Source organism: Zootoca vivipara, chromosome 7, assembly GCF_963506605.1.
Source record: "Zootoca vivipara chromosome 7, rZooViv1.1, whole genome shotgun sequence".
NCBI lineage: Eukaryota > Metazoa > Chordata > Lepidosauria > Squamata > Lacertidae > Zootoca > Zootoca vivipara.
In genome coordinates this window covers 31,302,096-31,318,406 of record NC_083282.1, presented here as the reverse complement: position 1 = coordinate 31,318,406, position 16,311 = coordinate 31,302,096, and the positions used below count along the sequence as shown (strand labels likewise).

The 16,311-nt window shown below is 42.3% G+C and overlaps 1 protein-coding gene across 1 annotated transcript; it reads left to right on the top strand.

The window, feature by feature from the left end:
• The first annotated feature begins 854 nt into the window (after positions 1–854).
• TYW3 (tRNA-yW synthesizing protein 3 homolog) lies at positions 855–11,474 on the top strand. Its single transcript, XM_035124253.2, has 6 exons — positions 855–1,112; positions 3,109–3,189; positions 6,936–7,034; positions 9,121–9,192; positions 9,776–9,909; positions 10,267–11,474. The coding sequence occupies exons 1-6, from the start codon at positions 924–926 to the stop codon at positions 10,490–10,492; spliced, it is 801 nt and encodes a 266-aa protein (XP_034980144.1). The 5' UTR covers positions 855–923; the 3' UTR covers positions 10,493–11,474.
• The last annotated feature ends 4,837 nt before the right edge of the window (positions 11,475–16,311 follow it).

Sequence of the window (16,311 nt, the reverse complement as noted above, 5' to 3'; positions counted from 1 at the left end):
TTGTTCCCCCCCCACCCCATGTTTTCAGCAGTTATTTTTATCTGTGAGCCGTCTTAAGTTCCAGCAGGAAAAAAAACGCGGTATGAAGAAATATGTAATAACAATAATAAGGACAGTATGTAAGTATGCATAGCGTTTTGCAGCCCTGGTCCTGTGCTGTTTACTCAAAAGTAGGCGCCACTACGACCAATGGAGATTTTAAAATCCTCGTTAAGCTTCAATCCGGTGCCTTCTTGCCTGTGAGTGAGCCCAAGTGGGGACTTGCCTCCGAGTACATATGCATGTGCTTGCACTGTCTTGCTCCTCTCCTTCGGTTTCTGGATCTCCTGGCACCTGCCTATTTCCCGGAATATCGCCCAGCATCTGGGGGGGGGGGGCAAGACAAAACTCCTCCGGTACCGCACATAAACACTGGCGCCCTTAGATGCCTCTAGGGAAGCTAAGGCACAAACACGCACATACAAAGACTACATCTCCTCCTCCTTACTCTCGTTCCACAGCCCTCCTAACAACTCTGCTAATCCGAGAGGCTAAAATGCAATAGTGCAGCAACCCTCCACAGACGCTTGAGAGCAAGTACTGTTGCACCGCTGCAGTCTCGAGTCATACAAGCTTCCAGGGGCGCAATAAAGCCGGCTGAAACGCAGCTAGCCTATCGAGTAAAACGCGCGCAGGATCAAAGCCTATGTAGACTTGTTGCGGGATCCTAACCGTGCCTTCTCACAGCAGCAAGCCCAATAGGTGCGCTTGGACCGTAGTCTCAAATTAGCCCCGTTGAACTCAAATTACAGACTCGCGCTGCCCGCGCAGGGTACATGCGCACGGGCCACAAGTTTGTCCCAAGCGGGCCGCCGTCGGACTAAGATGGCAGCGCCCATAGAGCGGTAAAGTGGGCGGGCGGCGATGGAAAAAAGCCGGCGTCGATGGCTGATTTCAAGCGCTGGAAGGAGCAGCGGCTGTCGCGCGCGGACGGGAGCCGGAAGGGCAGCGTGGACGAGCCCATTGCGGGGATCGTGCGGCTTCTCAATGAGCGCGACAGCTTCTGCACCACCAGCTCGTGCTCGGGGCGCGTGGTTGTGCTGGAGCAGCCGCCCCTTCTTCCCCGCGCCGAGGTGAGCCCGGCTAAGGATCCCCTGGGGCGATACCGCCACCGCCACTGCAACCAACGCGGGGGACCCGCAAACCCAACAGCTTTTTCCTCCAGCCCAAATGGCTCAGGGTGTCTCCTGCGTCCTCTAGAGTTTTGTGCAGATTTCGGGTTTTATTCAAAAGTAAAACCTTAGTTCCGTACGCTCCTGTGCGAATCTTAATTTTTAGGATTTACAATAACGCGGAGAGCCTGTGGGGCTTCTTAAAGCCTAATGCATTTCATAAAATTTGTACACCACTTGATTTAAAAAACAAACAAACCCCACCCTCAAAGCGGTGTGTGAAAAGATAAAATCGTGGGGTGGGGTGGGGGGGTGGAATTTGACACATTAAAACATACGAGAAGTTAAAATACTAAAACAAAACCATTGTGCCGTTAAACCGACTTCCTCAGACTGCAGGTTCACGAAAACGTAATAAGGCATTTATTAGTTGGCTTAGGGCGCCGCAAAACTCTGGGATGCTTTCGTTGTAGGAGACGGACGTCGCTGCTCCTCTGGAAATCCTTGCTTAGCGCGACTTGCTACTGGGTAGCCTTCAGCAATAGGAATCCAGGGGTGCAGCCGTTTCTACTCACAGCCTCTAGACGTTGGGCATCAGCATCTCCTCTCCTCAAATTCCATTATCTTCCTATGGGGGGAAAATCTGCCTTTTCCAAACTTATTCAGCATTTTCAGTTCAGATCACAGACGTTTAAATGGGGATTAAACAAATCACACACACCCTATCTCTCTGCCTTAGTCAGGACCCAAGGTGACTCACAGCATTAAAAGGAAAATCCCACAATCAGTATACAGTAAATGGAGGGGGGAGTAATTTTGTTGAAACAGCACCAAAAACACTGAAAACCATTTAAAAGAAAAAAGCAGGGGATGGAAATAAATGTGTGCAAACGCACCCTCAGAAGTCTTTTCCACAACAGCCCCTTAGTGGCCAAAGGCTTTGCCTGCTGCCGAAAGGAAAGGGAAAGGAGTCTCCCTAGAATATCTCAAAGCCCAGGCAGGCTCATATAGAGAGATCTGATCCTTCAGATATATATGCCATAACTAGTGCTTTGAGTTGTTTCTGGAAACAAGCTGGAAACCAGTGGAGTTGTTGTACTCCCTGTAACTGGCTCCAGTTAGCAAGCTGGCTGCAGCATCTTAAGGCACTTTCCACAGGCAGTCCCACATAGAGCATGTTGCAATAATCCAAATGGGGTATAACTAAGACATGTACCACCATTGCCAGAGCAGGCATCTGGAGCTGACATAGTTGGTGCACAAGTGTAACGCTACTCAGCACCAGTAGAATTCCTATTTCCTGATCTGCCTTTTGACTGACCAGGTGCACGCTTGCCTTGTCTTTTTTTTTTTTTTTGTTCACCCCCATTTGGTCCATATTTAAGATGGAAAGGAGAGAGAGAGAGAGAGAGAGAGAGAGAGAGAGAGAGAGAGATGGATGTCATCTACATACTGGTGACACTGAAACCCAAAACTCTGGACAAGGTTATCGATGGCTACTTGCTATGATGGCTGTGTTATACCTCCAGTGTTGAAGACACTATATCTCTGATGAATACCAGTAGGTGGGAATCACAGGCAGGAGAAAGAGTGCTTTTGAACTCAGGTGCAGCTTCATATGGGCATTTAGTTGGGCATTGTGAGAACAGGATATTTATCAGGCCTTTGGCCTGATGCAGTAGCAATCATCTTCTGTTCATAAGGTTTCTTTTACCTAAGCCCAATGTGGCAGGTTCCAAAAAAGATTGTTTTTGGTCATTTCTCTTGTCTCCTTCCCTCTCCTTCCACTGAAACATCTCATACTCTCACTTTGACACATTTGTTCCACCACACTGTGCTTTTCTGTCTGGCCTTTCTTTCTCCCACTCACCTGCGGTGTGAAATTTATTGTGGGAAGTGTTCTGCATTGGTTTCTATATATCCAGAGATTTATGAAACGATTTCCCCTTCCTGCTAGGCTACCACCGGCTTTGAGATACAGAAGCAGAATTGCACCTGGCTCATGGTGACCCATCAAATATGTACAATCGAAAACGTGGTAAGAGAACTGTTCCAGGGTGAATTCTTTATGCATGCTTAGAAAATCCTTGTTTGTGCCATATGCATACAGTCAATAATTTTGAGATTTATTTTGAGATCTGGAAATTGTAGTAGTTTCCAATATCTACCAGGTGAGGGCAGACTTAGGGTAGCTGATGCAGGATGTTAGCACAGAAAAAAAATGCCATTGTTGTAGAATGATATGTTTAGATTTTTCATATTTGGCTAATAGAACTGTTACAGTGAAAGTATGAGAGATCTTTAACATCTGTGAATTAGTTGTATGTAATATAGGCTGTACAGTATTTCACTTGTTAAAAAAAGGTGGACTACCAAGTTCTTAAAGGCGGCAGGACATTTGATTCCATCACTGCTGTTTTTCTGCTTGTAACAGTTATAATCTTTGTGTGATAGCCTTAATGCTATCACACAAATATTATAATTGCTACCTGTCTGATGCAGGGTTTCCAGGAGCCCAGTTCTTCTACACCAGAAGATACAACAGCCCACGCTTGTAGATCTGATTGAATCTCTGGAGGGAAGACTGTAGTTCCAGTAACTAAATACGTGAAAATATTTCCCTGACGCCCCTTTCTCAAAACACCACATGGCAAAACTCTCTACAGTATTATTATTATAGTTTAATGAAAAATGGGTATTTTTGAGATCTGAAAAAGGACTTGTTTCAGCCTCAGCAGTATATAATTACAGTTCCAGAAGTTATGCTTTCATATTTATTGATTGAGAGCCTGATCCTACACCCACTGGGAATTTGGCAGTTGGCTTTTGTGGAAGAAAGGTGGGAGTGTGCATAGGAAATTACTTTCAGTATTTTAATATTAAAGTTGAGCCTTTTGCAGGAAATTAGTGATCTAGAAGCTATACGGTAACAATATCCTTCAATCACAATGCATATTTCAGAACCATATTTTGAAGAAATGTGATTTGTAAGTCTCCATAGATTTAGCCAAAGAAACTATAAGCATGTGTAGAGGAAAAACAGCCAGTGCTTTCTTTGAAGTATGCACCATAGCAGCTCTGATACCAGAAAGCTGTGTTTTAAAATGAATTTGTCCGTTGAAGCTGGTTTCTTTATCTAGTGATGCTACTTCTGTGGCGAATTCCTTTTTCTTTTATCTCAAGCTACACCCAAGGTCTTCTCCTTCCATACCTGCCTATATCTTTTTTGGATTTATGACGGGATGGTGATTAAACTGTATTTTATGTGCTTCCTTTTCCTAGGATAGAGGATAAATCATTGTAACTGTAACTGCTCTGTTAGACTTACCTGCGAAAACTGGAGGGGGGGAGAGAGAGAATATAGAAAAATATGTTTGAGAGTCTGTAATTAAAGTAAATTTTCAAATACTCTGGCACCTTCATCATTAGGGTATTTTGAATGGAGTACATATTTAAGATCATAGGCCAGCTGATCTTACTTAAGCTTATCATTTCCAATGATTGGTTGAGTAGAGGAAGTTTATACAACTGATCTTTATTCTATCCCCTGTGACTCCCTGGAAACTCTCACTAGAGTTCGGGAGAGCGTCCTGAACATTGGGGGCTGTATCACATACAACTGCAGTGCAAGGAGGGCAAAAGAATCTTGATCCAGGAGTCTCCCCCAACCCTCTGGCGAGGATTTCCTGGCAACCTTTCTCTTTTGATAGAGTTGCATGCTTTGCAACCATAGTATACAGTGCAGGTGAAACTCGAAAAATTATAATATTGTCGAAAAGTGCATTTATTTCAGTAATGCAACTTAAAAGGTGGAACCAATATATGAGATAGATGCATGACATGCAAAGCAAGATATGTCAAGCCTTTATTTGTTGTAATTGTAATTATTTGTCGTTAGGCGGGTCAATTATAAATGGAATGGAATTAATGAAATGCAATAGTAATGTTTATTTTTGTTTATTTTTGTATTATTGTAACTATTTGTTTTATTACTGTGGAATTTCCAAAAGAAAGCATTTGTAAAAATTAAAAGAAAAATAAAAAATAATAAGTTCCATTACTGAAATAAATGCACTTTTTGACGGTATTCTAATTTTCTGAATTTCACCTGTACAACCCCTTGTTTTTACCTCAAGAGGTTAGTATAGAATTTCAGGGACTGGTAGTTAAAGAACCAACCCAGCTCTGATTTTTAGTTCTCTAGCCCATAGTCGAAAGAGCATGGAGAAGAATTGCTGAATCCATATGCCATGCAATATGGTCAAAGAACCCAGGCAAGCTTAAGATGTTAAAGAAAATGAAGTTGTGTGTCCTAGCAACCGTGTGGTCTCCTAGCAGCAGACATTCCATCAGGTAGCAGAAGGGAGGGAGAGAAAAGAAGAAGGGTTGTCATCAATCACCACTGCTGAGAGACAAGCTGCCTTTGGCTCTTCCTCAGAGCTGTCACTTACTGACAGCCATTCTATCCCAGCTGATTGTTGTATGAACTAGGTTCTTCCCCACCCCACACTAAGGACTGCCTTAGTAAGCCGCTCAGTGGAACCTTTTCAGCTAATGAGTGGGCAAAAGCAATTTTAATTAATTGTTGAATATGACCAATTGGAGGCATAACCTTTCTATGTAGAGAAATTTGATGTGCCTACCTTGAATCTATAACATTTCAGACTTCGTTAGAGACCTGCAAACCTGTAGAAAGGTTGAAAAAACATGTTATATGAAGATTTCTAATGATATTTTAAAGAAAAAAAAACTAATACATACACCTTACCACAACCAATAGTTGGATTTGTTTTGATTTGTAGTTATTTTAATTGATGCCTTCTTTCCTTTCACTTTGCAATATCGTTTGAATTAGTGTGGCCTACTACAGATTAATCACTACTCTTGGCTCATAACTATAGCTAAAAGCATTGCTTAAATTCAAGCCAGATTATTTATTTGGGATGGGCATAAAAATAGAGAAACTTTGATCTGTGCAGGCAAGAACTTCTGTAGAGTACACACTTCCACATGGTTGGCACCAGCCATGATCCATCAATGGTACGGTAATTTAGCAACTGTACAAATTCTGCTATGGTGGAAATTCCTCACCGAAGGGAAATTATGCTCTAGCTGGAGCTGCTGCTTTATCTAGCATAGAATAGTGACATTTACTGACATTTACTAGACTAGATTTCAGTCTGCTTTTGTGCTGGTCAATATCTTTCCAAAGTGGAGAGATAATATTCCTGAATGAAGGCACTGCTGGCAGGAAAAAGTAATCGTATACTGGTCTCTCCCCCCTCCCTGTTTAAAAGGTTACATGTGCAGAAAAAAAGTCTTCCTTAAAAAAAAAAGCCTCACAATTTGATTGTCGAAAAAGTGCCCCCTCCCAAAATTTACACATCTCTCAAAGCAGTGCTTTGACCTTGCTGCTAGATTGAGTATTTTTTAAAAAAACAACAGATTGTTTGGAGGCTTTTGGTGAGACTTTGCGAATGAGTGTGTACGGTGTGAACAGTCACAGCTATACAACGTTGCCTCCAGAGCTCTAAAATGATATCGCGTGTATCTTTGGGAAGTCAAATCCCAGTAGAATGTGTAGCTGAATCCATTATGCTGAAGGGAATCAACCAAGCAGAGTATGTACGGTAAGTAGTATGAGTTGTAGGAATTTATTTTTAATTAGCAGACTGAATCAGCTTCTGCTGTGCAGTGTTTTTGAGATGCTAAATAGGCTAGCTATTGTTTTTTTTTATGGCTCACAGATGTAGCACTGATAGTAACATACTGTGGATCTTCCAGCTCACAGCCTTACAGAAAGCGACAGATGATGCCATATTCAAATTTGAACCATTTGTGCTTCATGTGCAGTGTCAAGACCTTCAAGATGCACAACTTCTGGTAAAGTGAAGTATTGCTGTTGTACTTAAATTCCATACTTGCTACATAAGAAACAGTTGGCTCTTAACTAAGTTCTCACACCTACAACCATTCCCCAAAGCATTCTGCGTTTAATAACTAAGACTATGAAAATACGATGATGGGAGCGAAATGGGATTTTTATTATTTCTGCAGATGTGATGCTCGCAAGTAAAATTATAGTTTGGTTAAAATCAACGGCAAAGATCCCACTGATGTTGGAATGAGAATTTCAGAAACATTGCCTGTCCTGTTTGGCTGGCAGCTTTCATTGCAGACATGGTTTCGTGTGGTAGCCAGAACCCTTTCGGGGCTAAACTTGTGATAATTAAGACTGTGACCATGCATCTTCCAGGAGCTATTGCAAGCTTCTTTCTACTACTTTGGTTCACATCAGCAAAAAAAATGCTATCTTTGGCTTTTCCTAACTTTTTGGCCGTGCTGAGTATTATGTAATATGGCCACAATTTGGAGAAGCGCCTACCAGAGAAGACTTGGTGTTGCTGTTTTTTCCCCTAAATGGCAACTCTTCGTCCATCCAGCATTTCTCAAACTTGGGTCCCCAGCTGTTGTTGGGCTATGACTCCCATCATTCCCGACCACTAATTCTCTAAGCTAAGGATGATGGGAGTTGTAGGCCAACAACAGCTGGAGACCCACGTTTGAGAAACACTGGTCTGTGCCATATTGCAAGCTGCATTTAAAGCTGGATGCTTTTCCCCCAAAAAGTAGCTTTGGAAATTGTTTGGCAGCTCCGCTGCTCGAGAGATGCAAGCTCTCTCATGCACTGAGAGCAGAAGTGGGGCCATATTCCTTTGTGAGCAACCTTCCGGGGGCTGTAGGCAAGTGGACAGCGGACCAGAGAGAAAAGTGGGTGGAGCAATAAATGTGAATGAGGTGTAGCCTCAGAAGGCTCCAGGGGGCTGGATTTGGCCTCTGGGTCTGAGCTTCCTTGCCCCTGAATTGCCTGTAACATAAGGCTTTTAAGCTTTCCGATTCACAACACATTTCCACACTGCCATCAAGCACGCCCCTATTGAATTCAAATCATGAACATTTTAGAGTTGCAATACAATTTACAGCGCGGTGTTTTATCCCGCTCTGAAGCTCAGGGATATTTCAAAGCAGAAACAACCATTTATAATTCAGGTTTTAATATAACAAGTCATTTGAAATAACCACCCCTATTTCTGAAAGCATTTAGACTGGAAACAAATACTTGACAGTAGAGATGTAAAATTTCCGAAAATTTTGAAGCTCGGAAAAAAACACCAGGTTTTTTTGGGGGGGGGGGGAATGGAAATTTTCAGGAAAATTGAAAAAAATGCTACATTAGCACTTCTTTTTTCTTTTCCAGATTGAAAATCATTCTGTTAATTTAGAAACATAAAATATAACTATGGGCAATTTTAATGGGCATAAAATGATCACAACTAGCATATTAAAAAATATAGTGTATCCAAACAATTATTACAAACAGAATTTACTTTTAAAATAATATTTATTTGTATTTGTAACAAATGGAGCAATAATCTCCTGAACTGTTTACTAGTTTATGTGGAACAAAAAAAACTCCAGAAAACATGAATAAATGTTACTTCTGGATTTTTAAAAATTGTTTTCTGGAGTTTTTTTGTTCCACATAAACTAGTAAACAGTTCAGGAGATTGTTGCTTCATTTCCTCTCCACTGTATTTAAAAAACATTCTCATAAAAAGAACTGAAGAAGGAAGTGGGACTAAGTTTCAATGAATGGGCATGAAATTTAATCAGAATCATTTTCTGAGCTGTAATGATTTATAAAATATTTGAACCCCTTATCTTAAAATATCCATCGTGTTAAAATAAAACATTCCATAACCTTTTTTTTTCAATTTTTCAGAAACAAAAAACAAAAAAGGCTTCGGGGGAAAAATCCAGGTTTTTTCCTAATTTTTCCAGGGGGGTTTCGGGTCTTCATATCTCTACTTGACAGTGCACTTAGTTTCATTGTTGCCCATCTCTCCAAGGCCATAGCTGAGGAGGAGGTGGTGGTTGATGATGGCCGTTTCCCTCTTGCCTTTTACAGCACAAAGTGGCTATAGAAGCCGGATTCCGGAACTCTGGCATAACTGTTGGCCGAAAAGGAAAAATTATGATGGTATGTTATATGTTCCTACACTGCAGGAGGGAAGGGTGGCAGGCACAGCCGGAGTACAACTTCCATGTGGGTACTGTTTATGTCACCTCCTCAGGCTCTGCAATGGCAGGGACCTATTTTTGAGGCACTGATACGACAGGCATGAATACGGCTTTGAGTCCAGTACCCAGTAGAATGCTGTGGTCCTAACAATAATGCTGAAGAGAATAAACCACGCAGAACCAGAGTGGTAGTGCAAGTATCAGATACTTTTTTTAAAAAAAAATGTGGAATCAGCTTCAAGCCATCTCGAGGTGACCCCAAATGCTCTTGGTCAGACTTTGGGAGCAGCCACTAAAATCCCTAAAAGTCATTACATCGTGGTCGCCACATATATGACCACATGCTGATTTCCACCAAGCTATGTGAACGTACTTTGTGGCAGAAATATGCAGTGCCTACCTTTGCCATCTCGTTCTCAAAATGCAATGATAAAATTCTTACTTTGCTTTAATGAATTTGCCTCTCCGGTGGGGGTAGCTGCTGCCTCCAGTTCAGTAAAAGATGGTAAATTCCAGGTTTCCTGTTTTCGTCTCACTTGCAGGCTGTCCGAAGCACCCATTGCTTAGAAGTGCCACTAAGCAGGAAAGGAAAACTGATGGTCAGTGAAGAATACGTTGACTTTGTGGTTCAAGTTGCTAATCAGAAGATGGAAGAAAATTGGAAGAGAATTGACAGGTTTGTTAACAATAAATTTATTGTTAGCTTATACCAGGCATCCCCAAACTCCGGCCCTCCAGATGTTTTGGCCTACAACTCTCATGATCCCTAGCTAACAGGACCAGTGGTCAGGGATGATGAGAACTTTAATCAAAAACATCTGGAGGGCCAAAGTTTGGGGATGCCTGGCTTATACCAATCCTAGCAGGTAAAATATTGGCAGCAGGAAAAGGAAGAAGATGTAGATAAGATGCAAGCTACCAGATAGAAAGCTAAAATTAACTTATTTGGACTCAGCAAGTTAAATACATAAATGTCTAGCAGACCTTGAAGAAACCCAAGTCCATACACCTTTATTTTTATTTATTTTTTAAGGTTTTATAGCTCTCTCCAGCTTGCTTTGGAAAGCAGAGACCATTCCAGTAGCTCACCTCTTGAGGAGAAAGAAGAGAACAAAGACGAGAACAATACTATGTACTCCTACAGAAGAAAAATAAAGTCTAAAGGAACTGAAATGGATGGTGAATGTACTTCTCCTGGGAAAAACAGAGGCTTAGAAAGTGAAGATGAGACAGAAAACAGTATTGGTGTTTTTCACTAAAATATGCTACAGATAATTGTGTGAAGTAGATATATACCCACATTATGTTTGTATAATGTTTATGTTGTTTTGCTCTTTGTGAGAGCTTAGCCGATAGATTACTGTGCTCTATAAAGTAGATATCTAAAGTAGATTACTATGGATATTAAGTTACCAGCAAAGTACTGTAATAGAATGCCACAAAATGTTGATGAACATGTGGAAATGGCATTTTTAATAGTGGAGGTAAAACTTGTTCTTCAAGCAATATTGTTTTACACAAAATATGCAATATTCCAAACTACCTAATTCCAAACTACCACCATCGTTGTGCTCTGATATTTGCTATTCCAGTTTTGAAAACCCAGTCTGAAAGTTCTGTTGTTAAATATATATATCGTCTTCACTTAGTAGAGATAATTGAGACCACAAGGGCCCTTCTGAGAGGAAAAGCTTTCAAATGTTTGCGAGATGAAAATAAGTGTGAAACAAATTCATCATAGCTGCCAAGTTTTCCCTTTTCTCACGAGGAAGCCTATTCAGCATAAGGGAATTTCCCTTAAAAAAAGGGAGAACTTGGCAACTATGAAATTCATCCTACTGAAATAAATGGTTGTCACAAGCATTAATCTTTGCCATGTCAGTCATTTGTAAACCTTTCACTCCTTCCTACTCCAGACGAGTAAACAAAATCAAATTATAAAAGAATTAGGCAGTGATATTTCCATTTGGAAATCACATTTTTCTTCATCTTTTAGTGGGGTTTGCATAATAGAGTCTCATTTGTACAAGGAGTTTTGCTTGTGCAATGGAGCTTCTCCTCCAACATGACCACTGATCTTTTCTGAAGCATCTGGTGGGAGGCAAGGAGAAAAAATGTTTAACTTAATTTATTTATATTCAAGGCTGCTTACAGCATTTAAAAACAGCAATTATAAAATAATGGATAATAAAAACAAAGTAGTTAAAAACAATGACTAGAATACACCACAACATATCTAAACCCAACAGTTAAAGTATACGGTAATTTGCCAGAACAACAGTTCCAGCCCGCAGGTGGAAGTCTTGCACCAGTGGGACAACTTTGTTGAGTACAAATTTAAAGATTTTAGATGGGTGCCTCTGACTGGAAATACTGTTTAAATAAATGGGCAATGTTGGCTTTTAGCCTAAAAATAGTCATTGCTTTTTAGAAGTAGCCAGAAAACTCTTCCACATGAGAACAGCCAGGAGCTAAAGGGACAAGACAAAGGGAACTTGATGGTCCTGAGGAAAAGTGAAAGTTCCTTTGATTAGTTCCTTAGTTTTTTTCAGCACTTTAGTAATAAGATTTCAAAATTCACTCATAGCAGGCACTAAGCTGTCCTGACCTTGCTTTTGACACTCTTGTGAAATGAACTGACTTAAACCTTCAAACTCTGGAGTTCATGGTGCTCTTCCCAAGCCACATTTTGCAAACCCGCTTCTACAGTATATCATGGTTTGTTCAAAACTCTAATGTGGGATTAACTATGGTTAGCACTAACCCCAGTGCCCTCCACCATAGCTTATTTCCGTTTAGGTCATTGAATAGGCAACCCAAAGAAATGCTGACATTGCCCAAGGCCATGCTAATGATGGTATGCCTTGTTTCTCCGAAAATAAGACACCGTCTTATATTTATTTTTCCTCAAAAAAAACAACACTATGGCTTATTTTCAGGGGATGTCTTATTTTTTCCTCCTGCTGCTGCAGCCAGCAGTGCTGCTGTGCCTATCACTATGTCTTATTTTTGGAGTAAGGCTTATATTCCTTGAATGTTTAAAAATCCTGCTATGGCTTATTTTATGGCTACGTCTTATTTTTTTTTAGAGAAACAGGGTAAAAGGGACGATATACTTGCATATCCCTGAACTGATTATTCAACACTTAATCGCCCACAAGTGATTTTTTTTTGTATAGGTGTGTGTGTTGATAGACAAGCCATCACTTGATGCTGCAGGCATTAGGAAGACCAGGCATTTGTGAATTCACTCTTTAGGCTTCAAAAAGCAGAACTTAGGGCTGCCAGATCCTGCAGCTTTTAAACAAGCAAAGGGTAAGAAGCAGAATTCAGTCACTGAATATTACAGGCTTGATGTGTGTTGTTGGTCCTGCTGATCCAGGAATATGTAATTCAAATCATCCCAAAAATGCCCATCATGCTACAAATAGATGCTATTACTTGCTGAACAGCACATAGAAACAATATTTTGTGAACCCTGTGTGTTCTAAAAAGCAGCATTCTTTATCGCTGCGGACTACGTAATAAATTCTAAAAGTACAATATTTGACAGGTTGCATATTAATAAAAAGAATGTTTGCTGGGAGGAAAGGACAAGGATCTCGAATTTTAGTATTGTATCCCTCAGCACAATTGCATTTTTAAATGAGGTTTTAAAAAGTTTAGAAATTGAAGCAGCTATCGGAAACATCTGTCCGAATAGAATACAAGCAGTGGGGATAAGTGAAGACTGTAGTTCTGTCCATCAGACAAATAATGTATTGTAATGTAGAACATATTTTCCTTTTTTTAAAAAAAAAGTCTTACAGTAGGCCACCGGGTGGCAGTATGCAACATAGAGTCAGCACAAGAGACTTTCATTCCAGATTTTATACATGAAGGGGTGGAGGTGGGGAGTTTGGTAATTTTTAGAATAATGGAAAGCTTCTTAGTTTTTTCTTTTGTTTTTTTGGTGGGAAAGCACTTTCTCAAACAGCTTGCTCAGAATGGCCTGGAATTAAACTGACAGCATTTGAGGGGAGTGATAAATGAAATGCATGAGGAAAATGGAAAGGCTTAAATGGCACCTTGTCATTAGGAATGTGAAAGTTAAATAAGAACATGTCTGCACTGATTTAGACACAACATAACCCAGGTTAAACCTTTCTCACAGAGCCAGCCTATTGAAACTGTGTTAGAGATCCATGGAGCTTTTTGCTGACTAAATGGAATACTTGTGCGGTACAATCCTATACACATTAACACAGATGTAAGCGCCAATGAGTTCCGTGGAAACTACTCCCCGTTATGTGTGCATAGAATTGGTGTGTTTAAAATCGTCTTTGCTTGCAGGAAGATCCACTGGAAAATATATGTTTTTGTGGGGACCACTGATATTTTATATAAACGATCACCCTAGTTGTGACGACGCATGCAGTAAGAGCTTTGCACACAGAGAATAACGCAAAAAATTGCACTGAATGCCATCGCATCCAGGGGTGGGGGAGACCTTATAACAGTGCAGGGTGCCACTGGGCAAGGTCAAATGAAGACAAGAACTGGCGAGGCCAGCAAACCAGTATTATTACTACTAGTAGTGGTGGTGGTAGCTGTTTTTTGCATGATAAACTTTAGAATCATACACAAGGGCCATCCAGTCCAACCCCCTGCCAAGCAGGAAACACCATCAAAGCATTCTTGACATATGCCTGTCAAGCCTCTGCTGTCAAGCCTCCAAAGAAGGAGACTCCACCACACTCCTTGGTAGCAAATCCCACTGCCGAACAGCTCTTACTGTCAGGAAGTTCCTCCTTTAGTATACATGACACTTTACTTAATCTAAGAGGGCAGGTTCCTGGCTGGGCAAAACCTCCAATCTGAAATTCGGCATTGCCAGGTGGGGTGGGGGGGGCAATAAGAAAGGGAAGTGGATGCAAGGCTAAGCAGGGAAGCAGGATCTGGTCCTTAGAGTTGCACGTGCTTAAACTTAAGTTCGGCATGGAAGCTAAGGGGCTGTGCCAAATGCTTCGTGGGAAAGACGGCTTATGAGAAGGGATTTGGAGGAAGGAAGAGAGCTACCACAACCACCCACTTCTGTATTTGGAGGCACATCCCCATCCAACGAGGTTGTGCGATGCAAATCATATGCAGCTATCCCTGCATCAAGCCTCCAGATCCTTCCCACTGCCATGCCATTGGAGATCATGGCAACTATAACCAGTGTTATTTTTCTAGAAAAAAGAAGTGCTGGAATTCAGCATGAACTCACCCTTGTTCTCTTATAATGGCAACCGCCATTAAGAGGTGCCAGAACTCAGTTCCAGCAGGCTGAAAAAAAGCCCAGCCTAGGACCTCCTTCGTGTTGTATCTTTATCTCCATATTTCCCCCCCCACACCAAGGGCGTACCCACCATTCGGCAAGTTAGGGCAGCTGCCCTACTCTAGAAGCAGGGCTGGTGGGCAGAGGCGGAGCACAGCCCGGCGGAGCGCGAGTTCGCCATTCCCGCCGCACCGCGCCGCACCCTCCCTCCAGCTCCACGGCGCGCCCTCAGGCAAGGCCAAGCGCGGCGGGGAACCAGGGAGCGCGGCGCGGCGGGCGGGAACGCTGAACTCGCGCTCCGCTGGGCTGGGCTCCGCCTCCGCCCACCAGCCCTGCTTCTAGGGAGGGGCACAGCCCGGCGGAGCGCGAGTTCGCTGTTCCCGCCCACTTTGTGGCCCCTCCCCTTCCGTGCCTTGGCCCCTCCCCTTGCCCCCCCTAGTTTTGATCCTGGGTACGCCCATGCCCCACACTCTTATTTGTGTGAAAGCAATATGTAATGGTCTTTGTCCATGGAGTTTTCTTGGCAGGGATACTGGAGTGGCTTGCCAGTTCCTTCTCCAGGTGGATCACGTTTAGTCAAAACTCTCCACTATGACCTGTCCATCTTGGGTGGCCCTGCATGGCATAGCTCATAGCTTCTCGTGAGTTATTCAAGCCCCTTCGCCACGACAAGGCATTGATCCATGAAGGATGTTGGGAAAGATTGAGGGCACTAGGAGAAGGGGACGACAGAGGACAAGATGGTTGGACAGTGTTCTCGAAGCTACGAACATGAGTTTGACCAAACTGCGGGAGGCAGTGCAAGACAGGAGTGCCTGGCGTGCTATGGTCCATGGGGTCACGAAGAGTCGGACACAACTAAACGACTAAACAACAACAACAATATGTAATGGCACACACCAGAGCTGTTTTGCTCCACCTTCCTACTGCACCCCCGGAAAAATCACTGCTGAAGATCAGAGGACCTTCAATCATGGCAGAGGTACTTCTTGGTAGTGGTGCCCACCTTGTGGAACGCCCTCCCATCAGATGTCAAGGAAATAATCCACTTTCTTACTTTTAGAAGACATCTGAAGGCAGCCCTGTTTAGGGAAGTTTTTTATGTTTGATGTTTATCGTGTTTTTAATATTCTGTTGGGAGCTGCCCAAAGTGGCTGGAGAAACCCAGCCTGATGGGCAGGGTATTATTATTAATAATAATGGCATGTGATGCACCCTAGAGAATCCAGATGGATGGAAAATCTGCACCTTCCCTAGGATGTGTGGGGCTGCTTTCTGCTCAAGCCATCGGCTCTTTGGATCCCAGCCAGTTGCTTTACAAGTTAGGGTACACCTGCCTTATTTCTAATATACCGTAACTTATTGCTCCTAATAGGTTTAACAAAAAACCAGTTATTAAGAGCAATAGGTTATAGCTTATTAGAAATAAGGTGGGTGTTCCCACAATACACACAGTAATAATAATATTTATCAAGAGAGCACACGGCAGCTAGATGCTCTGTGTAGGCCAAGGAAATCTTCTTTTTCTTCTTCTTTGGCGATCACTTGTATCCGAGTAAGATTGTCTTCCTTAAACACGGTTTTAACAATGGGTCCGTAAGTGACTGTAGAGGCCAATTCTGGATCCACACGTCCTTCCACAGTGGGGACATTGGTTTCCGGGCGGGAGTTGATCACGGTGTGGATTTGCCAAGCGTGCCTTCCTCTTAGCACGTTTCTCCCTTGAGTCCTGAGATCGAGTTTCTTCAAAGCCCATGGCACCTTTGGTAAAGGCTATTA